The sequence below is a fragment of the Orycteropus afer genome, unplaced genomic scaffold, assembly GCF_000298275.1.
Source record: "Orycteropus afer afer isolate SDZICR_OR568_19922 unplaced genomic scaffold, OryAfe1.0 scaffold00347, whole genome shotgun sequence".
NCBI lineage: Eukaryota > Metazoa > Chordata > Mammalia > Tubulidentata > Orycteropodidae > Orycteropus > Orycteropus afer.
This window is the reverse complement of record NW_006921934.1, coordinates 330,493-339,481: the sequence shown is the minus strand read 5'-3', so window position 1 is coordinate 339,481 and position 8,989 is coordinate 330,493. Positions and strand designations below refer to the sequence as shown.

General features: G+C 38.1%; 1 protein-coding gene across 1 annotated transcript in view; it reads right to left on the bottom strand.

Annotated features, from left to right (window-relative positions):
* UBE3C (ubiquitin protein ligase E3C) overlaps window positions 1–8,989 on the bottom strand; it is a 245,604-nt gene that overhangs the window by 13,210 nt on the left and 223,405 nt on the right. The window contains exon 22 of the mRNA XM_007952569.1: window positions 8,136–8,266. Within this exon, the coding sequence (XP_007950760.1) occupies window positions 8,136–8,266 (131 nt within the window). The remainder of the gene's footprint in view (window positions 1–8,135; window positions 8,267–8,989) is intronic.

Here is an 8,989-nt window from a genome sequence, read left to right as displayed (position 1 = left end):
TTAGTCCACTTTTGTATCCTTCCCTTCAAGGCTCAGGGGTCCAAGATTATCTTCTGTGTCTGTGTTAATTGGTTTCCCTTTTCTTTGTTGAAGAGCGTCTCTGCAGTCCTTGTGCCTAGTCCGCCATCTTGCTGGAACTTTTTGTCCTTCTGATATTGACTTATTTCACTCAACATAATGTCCTCCAAGTTCATCCACGTTATGCAGTGTTTTGCCCATTCTACATTATTCTTTAGGGTTTCATAGTATTCCATTGTGTGTACCATAGTTTGGTTACCCATTCCTCTGTTGATGGGCATGTAGGCTGTTTCCATCTTTTTGCTATTGCAAATAGTGCTGCGATGAACATGGGTGTGCACATATCTGTTCTTGTCATGGCTCTCACTTCTTTAGGATATATACCTAGTAATGGGATTGCTGGGTCAAATGGTATTTCTAATTCCAACTTTTTCATGAATCACCATACTGCTTTCCACAGTGGTTGTATCATTTGACAGTCCCACTAGCATTATATGAGATTCCCAATCTCTCTACATCCTTGCCAGCATTTGTTATTTTCTGACTTGTTGAACTTTGCTACTAGTGCTGGGGCAAGATGGTATCTCATTGTTGTTTTGATTTGCAACTCTCTAATGGTTAATGTTAATCCATTTCTTTATCCTTCTTTTCAAAGCTTAGGACTCCAGGATTATCTTCTGTATCTATATCAATTGGTTTCTCATTTCTTTGTTGAAAAGGGTCTGTGTAGCCCATCTGCCTATTCTGCCACCTTGCCAGAAGTCCCTAATTTTTATCATTGCCAACATTATTGGCATTAATTAACCAGTAGCTAACAAAAATCTCTGGGTCTTTCACTGTTTTTGATGAGTGTTGGTCCTCCGAAGTTCCTTTATTGACACTTAATATTCTTTTTTCTAGGTTTGGTACTTTTTTTTTTTTTTAAATTGGAAGATGCTAGAAGATGCCATTTCCTTCATAATATGTATTATTAATACAATTACCTAACTGGATTGAAATCTTAATATCCAAGAATTTAATTTATGACTTTTTAAGAAATCACTGGATGATAAAAATAAGTTTGGATAAGTAACATTTTATTGGCTCCATTTATTAGTGTCATCTTCATACTACATTTGCATTTGTATTTTTCCTGCTCTTTAGATCTCCAACACAGCAAGACTTAAAGATTTCACTAAAAGCCTAAGAGGAACCAAAACAAAGCCATTTCTTTCAAGACTGTTACCTGACTTTCATTAGACTCAAAGAGGCCAATTTTCATACCTAGTTATGTGGGTCAGTGCTCAAAACTATGACCCAGGCTGAAAGTCCTTTCATTTTAGTAGATGAGTTTATCCCATGTACATTCATTGTTTGAAGAATTCAGCCCTCTTTTAGTTTTACACTTTCTATTTCATAATTCTTAATGTAACCTTTGTTTTCTATATATTAGTTGGTCTTTTTTTGTGTGGTTATTTTCTTCCTCCAATAATTTTGAAGATGCAGAAGTGACTTTAGTCTATCAGTTTGCCGTACTGTGGTGGCTTGTGTGTTGCTGTGAAGCTGGAACTATGCCACTGGTATTTCAGATACCGTGGTGGACAGGTTTCAGTGGCATTTCCAGAATAAGACAGACTAGGAAGAAGGACATGGGGGTCTACTCCTGAATGAATAGACCAGTGAAAACATTATGAATAGCTGTGAAACACTGTCAGATATAGTACAGGAAGATGAATCCCTCAGGTTGGTAGGCACTCAAAATATAACTAGGAAAAGAGCTGCCTTCTCAAAGTATAGTAAACCTTAATGAGGTAGATGGACTAAAGCTTTCAGGATCTTCATTTGCTGATGTGGCATGACTCAAAATGAGAAAAAACAGCTGCAAACATCCACTAATAATCAGTACATGGAATGTACAGAGTGGAAATCTTGGAAAATTGGAAGTTGTCCAAAAAAAAAAAAAAGGGGGGAATACATAAGGATCGATATCCTAGGCATTAGTGAGCTGAAGTGAACTGGAATTGGCCATTTTGTATCAGAAAATCATATGGCCTACTATTCTGGGAATGACAAATTGAAAAGGAATGGCATCTCATTCATTGTCAAAAAGAACATGTCAAGATCTCTGCTGAAGTACAATGCTGTCAGTGATAGGATATCTATAAGCATACAAGGAAGACCAGTTAATATAACTACTATCCAAATTTATGCACCAACTACTAAAGGCAAAGATGAAGAAACTGAAGATTTTTACTAACTTCTTTAATTGGAAATTGATCAAACATGCAATCAAAATACACTGATAATTACCAGTGATTGGAATGCAAAAGTTGGAAACAAAGAAACAGCATTGGTAGTTCGAAAATATGGACTTGGTGACAGAAATGATGTTGGAGATTGCATAAGAGGGAATTTGCAAGACTGGCAACTTATTCACTGCAAATGCTTTTTCAACAACATAAATGGCAACTATACGTGAGGATTCTGCCAGATAGAATGTACAGGAATCAAATTAACTACCCGTGGGAAGAGGCAATGGAGAAGCTCATTATCATCATTCAGAACAAGGCCAGGGGCTAACTATGGAACACACACATCAATTGCCCATATGCAAGTTTAAGTTAAAGAAAATTAAACAGACTGATGCATTGAACACCAATGACTTGAGAGCAGATGAGTTGTGAAAAGACATCAAGGACATCATATGTGAAGAAACAAAAAGTCATTAAAAAGAAAGAAAAGAAAAGAAAGGCCAGAATGAATGTAAGAAGAGACTCTGACACTTGCTTTTGAATGAAGAGCAGCTAAAGTGAATGGAAGAAATGTTAATGTAAAAGAGGTGAACAGAAGATTTCAAAGGGTAGCTCGAGAAGACAACGTTAAGTATTATAATGAAATATGCAAAGACCTGGAGTTAGAAAATCAAAAGGCAAGAAGACAAATGGCATTCCTCAAGCTAAAAAAAAACTGAAGAAAAAATTCAAGCTGTGAGTTGCAATATCTAAGAATTCTGTGGGCAAAATATTGAATGATGCAGGAAGCATCAAAAGAAGAGGGAAGGAATACACAGTCACTGTACCAAAAATAACTGGTCATTCAACCATTTCAGGTAGCATATGATCAAGAAGTGATGGTACTGAAGAAAGAAGTCCATGCTGCACCAAAGGCAATGGTGAAAAACAAGGCTCCAGAAACTGATCAAATACCCACTGATAAGTTTCAACAAATGGATGTGACACTGTTGTTGTTAAGTGCCGTCGAGTCGTTTCCGACTCATAGCGACCCCATGCACAGCAGAACGAAACACTGCCTGATCCCGCACCAGCCCCACAATCCCTGCTATACTTGAGCCCATCATCGCAGCCACTGTATCAATCCATCTCCTTGAAGGCCTCCCCCTCTTTCGTTGACCCTCCACCCTACCAAGCATGACATCCTTCTCCAGGGAATGGTCCCTTCTTACAACATGACCAAAATAGGTGAGACGAAGTCTGGCCATTCTTGCTTCCAAGGAGCATTCTGGCTGCACTTCCTCCAGGACAGATCTGTTAGTTCTTTTAGCAGTCCACGGTACTTTCAGCATTCTTCGCCAGCACCACAACTCAAAAGCATCAACTCTTCTTCGGTCTTCCTTATTCATTGTCCAGCTCTCACATGCATACCAGGCGACTGGAAATACCATGGCTTGTGTCAGGCACACCTTAGTCCTCAATGAGATATCCTTGCTCCTCAGCACTTGAAACAGTTCCTTTGCAGTTGACTTTCCCAATGCTACACGTCGTCTAATGTCCTGACTGCTGCTTCCGTTGGCATCGATTGTAGAACCAAGCAACGTGAATTCCTTGACAACCTCAATCTTCTCTCCATTTATTGTTATGCTGCTCATTGGTCCAGTTGTGAGGATTTTTGTTTTCTTTATGTTGAGATGTAATCCACACTGCAGACTGTATTCTTCAAACTTCATCAGTAGGTGCCTTAAGTCATCCTCACTTTCAGCAAGCAAAGTTGTATCGTCTGCGTATGTGACACTAGAAGCACTCAACTGTCTATGTCAAGAAATTTGGAAGACAGCTACCTGGTCAACTGACTAGAAGAGAACCTTATTTGTGCCCATTCCAAAATAAGTGATCCAACAGAATGCAAAATTATCAAATAGTATCATTAATATCACACACAAGTAAAATTTTGCTCAAAATAATTAAAATATGGTTGTAGCACTATATCTACAGGGACCTGCCAGAAATTCAAGCTGGATTCAGAAGGGAATGTAGAATGAGGGATATTATAGATGATGTAAGATGGATCTTATCTGAAAGCAGAGAATTACCAGAAAGATGTTTACCTTTGCTTTATTAACTATGCAAAGGCATCCAGGTGTGTGGATCATAACAAATTATGGCTAACATTGTGAAGAATGGGAATTCCAGAATATTTAATTGTGCTCAAGAGGAACCTGTACATATATAAGAGGTAACTGTTTGGATAGAACAAAGGGATACTGCATGGTTTTAAATCAGGAAAAGTGTACATCAGGGTTGTATCCTTTCACTACACTTATTCAATCTGTATGCTGAGCAAATAATCCAAGAAGCTGGACTATAAGAAGAAGAACATGGCACTGGAATTGGAGGAAGACTTATCAACAACCTGCAATATGCAGATTATACAACCTTGCTTGCTGAAAGAAAGTGAAGAAGACTAGAAGCACTGACTAATGAAAATGAAAGACTACAGACTATGGATTACACCTCAACATTAAAACAAAAGTCCTAACAACTAGACCCATAGGCAATATCATGATAAATGGAGAATATACTGAAGTTGTCAAGGATTTCATTTTACTTGGATCCATAATCAATGCCCATGGAAGCAGCAGTCAGGAAATCAGATGACATATTGCACAGGGCAAATCTGCTACAAAAGACCTCTTTAAAGTGTTTAAGAGCAAGTAAGTCACTTTGAAGACTAAGATGCGCCTAACCCAAGCCACAGTATTTTCAACAGCCTCATATGCATGAGAAAGCTGGACAATGAATAGGGAAAACCACAGAAGAAATAATGCATTAAAATCATGATGTTGACGAAGAATACCGAATAAACTATGGACTACCAGAAAAACTAACAAATCTGTCTTAGAAGAAGTGCAGGTGGAACACTTCTTAGAGGCAAGGATTGTGAGGCTTTGTCTCTAGCACTATGGTCACATTATCAGGAGGGATCATTTGTTGGAGAAGGATGCTTGGTAAAGTAGAGGGTCAGTGAAAAAGGGGAAGACCCTCAATAAGATGGATTGGCATGGAGTGTCTGCAATGATGGGTTCAAATATACCAATGCTTTGAGGATGGTGGTGGACTGGATAGTGTTCTATTCTGTTGTATATCCAAACAAACCAAACCCACTGCAGTCGAGATGGATCCAACTCATAGCAACCCCTCCTTGGGTTTCCAAGGTGGTATCACTATGGAAGTAGATTGCCCAACCTGCCTTCTAGTTAGCAGTCAAATGCCTTAGGCACTATGCCACCAGAGCTCCCTCTATTGTATATTGGGTTGGTATAAGTCAGAACCAACCTAACAGGAACTAACCACAATTAACAGCATAACAAAAATAACTGTCAAACTTTTCCAGCAGTCATTAAAATGGTTCCCATTTCTCTACATACTCACTGTTCTGTTGAATATAGCCATTTTCATGGGTAGAGAGTGGTATTTGATGCTTGTTTTAAATTGTATTTCCTTAATGACTAATGTAGAGAAGCCTGAGTGGCACAGTGGTTAAAGCACTCGGTTGCCAACTAAAGAGTTGGCAATTCAAACTCACTAGCTGCATTGCAGGAGAAAGATGTGTCAGTTGTTTCTGTAAAGACTTGGAAACCCTATGGGGCAGTTCTCTGTCTTATAAGTTATTCTAGGGATGCTCTGTTTTTTCCTCTTTCTTATACATGAATAGGAGAGACGTGACCACATTAACTGTCAACATCAAACAGATGCGAGTCTAGTTTTTTCAGATACTACCAACATCTAATGTGACAGCTATCAGTAATGGAACCAAAAAAAAAAAAAAAACAAACCCACAAACCAATTTCTTAACAACAAATTGGTAAAAAATACTTTACATACTGAAAGATAATGCCACTGACACATCTTTACTAAGGAATGTACTCTCTGTGAATCCATCAGCATTAAAACTCATTTGTGTTGATTCACCCAGATTCTTTTACCTGGTCACCTTTTCAACTAACATCATACATATGTGACACAGTAAGGGAGCATTATTAAACATAATTATGTTAACTGGCCTGCACAGGGATTAAGTCTAAGGTCTTTGCTCCCACAGCTAACTAAACAACATTTTGCTAAAACTTTCCTTTAAAATTTAAGATCAAAGCTAGGTTAGAATTGTAGCATATCCTAACATTACTTTATTATTAGGGGATTAGATAAAATTTGGAATATCAAAAAAAAAAAAAAACCCCACCCAAACTCACTTCTGTCGAGTTAGATCTGACGCATAGTGACCCCTCCTTGGGTTTCCGACGTGGTATTGTGGTATCTCTATGGAAGTAGATTGCCCAATCTTCCTTCCAAGGAGTGGCTGGTAGGTTTGAACCAACACCAGCCTTCTGGATAGCAGTCAGATGCCTTAGGCACTACACCACCAGAACTCCTAAAATTTGGAATGATGGCTGATAAATGTTTGCTAATACTAATCATATAATTTTGGGGAAAGTATTCCTGGGAACCAGTGAGTCTAATTCCCCATTTTAGTTGAGAAAGTTGCTGTAGCTCAAGGTTTCAGAGTTTTTCTTCTTTCTTCACACTTTTTTTTTTTGTTATATAAGCTGTTACTAAGAAAAATCTCTCACACTGGGATGACAAAAATTTCCTACAAATCAGGATTGAGATGTCACTGGTTTACGTATCTATACAAGGTAGGTGAGAACGATATAGAAGGAAAAGGGGGAAGGAGTGACAATCTGAATACAAATGGAAACAATTGAATTTAACTCTATTTCAAATATACTATATAACTATACTAAGGAAAAACCAAACAAATAAAAAGAACTAGTCCATGCAACCTCTGAAAACAATATTTTGATAATATACTATCAGTCTAAACACAAAGAGAGCAAATACAGCTTCAACTTTACTAAGCTTGTTTTTTACAGTGGCAAGAATTCTGAAATTTCTTTCTGTATATTGAAGGACTGAACAAATGAGTAAATATGTTGATGATACTGGGAGCCAGGGTTCTTACTGTTAGGGACACAAGACAGAAATGGGGGGAGAGAGGAGATAAGGAACAACTCAGTGGCATTAAAATGGAAGCATCAGTAAGAACTAAAATATTCACACACACACACACACACACACACACACACACACTTTCCTAGTTTTGTGTGCTGAAAAGGGCTAGAGGCAGTTGATCCAGGAGGAAGCACACCTGGGATCCAGACTGGGTTTCCTAATACTGTTCTTCTATAACATATACCAAAGTCTTTAGAAAAATGCAGATTCCAGGGCTGGAAAGAGGAACAGAAGATGAGTCTGGAATAGCTTCTTATGCCCAACCAAGACCAAATTCATTGCCATTAAGTTGACTCCTACTCATAGCCACTCTATAGGACAAAGTAGAGCTGCCCCACAGGGGTTCCCAGGCTGTAAATTATATGGATTGCCTCATGTTTCTCCCATAGAGCGGCTGGTGGGTTAGATCCACTGACCTTTTGGTTAGTAGCCCAATGCCTTACCACAGTGCCACCAAAGTTCTTTAAAGATTTAGATCCGTGGCTCTCAGAATACTTGAACAGCATTTAAAACGCTGTTGAGCCCTACCCTTAGAGTTTCTTGTTTCAGAGGCCTCTGTGGGGCCTGAAAGGTGCATTTCTAACATTCTCCTATGATGCTGAAGCTGATGGTCCCAGGACCATACTTCAAGAACCAATGGATTAGAGAATAACATTGTTATCATTGTTAAAGTTCCTTATTTTTGCTTACTTAACTGTTTACATAAGAGAATGTTTTTATTCATTGGAAGTTGGAAAATATGTGCTATAATATTTAGGGGACAAAGGAATACGATGTCTGCAACTTACTTTCAATTTATTTTTTAAAGCAAATGGCATGAAAGTTGTATACCTTAAATCCCAAGAGAGGCGGTCGAGAGCAACTTGTCACAAACTTGAGCAACTTGCGCTTTTCTTCATCAGTGAACCCTTCTACAACTCTCCAGAAGATTTTAATTACAGGGTGGTCTGCAGAATAGCCTCCTATGACAAAATGAACAATAATTTATTAAAAACAAGGTAACTGCAAAAGCAGAATTTTCCTAAAGGCACTAGAGCAACGAACTTAGAAGATGGTCTCATTTACGTTTTTCATGCTTGTCACAGTGATGGAGGGCAGCTCATAGCCAAAAGCCAATTCTGAAGAACTAACCTCCCTCCCTTGGATATGAGAGGCAAAGCACAAGAAGGAGAAACTAACGAAGGATCAAAGTAGACAAAGGCCAGAATAAGGGGCATACTGTAGTTACCAAGATGAACACTGGCAGCAAAAGACACTGAATAGATACTGCTACTTACAGTTCTTAATCTAGTTAAGTGCTTCCTAAAACTAAAATAATTGCTATATATTGTCCCCTCAATGTTAATATACTACGGAAATAACATCGATAAAAAAACCTTAAGTGCATTAATTGGCATCAAAATGAATATGATAATATTTTAAACCTATTTACTGGAACAGATAAAATCATTAAAGGTATAAGCTTTCAGCATGGATAGGGTAATGCAAACAACTCAAGACAATTTCTTGGCAAAGGAAGGTTAGATTGGTTTCATTTTTTAAACTTATGACTTGATAGTGGGGACAACGTGACCTTAGGTATTATTTGCCTTTACATAAAGACTAGAGTCCAGAGTTAGAGCAATACAAATGAATTACAAAAAGGTGTAATATATGCATTGTTGTTGTTGTTGTTATGTACCATC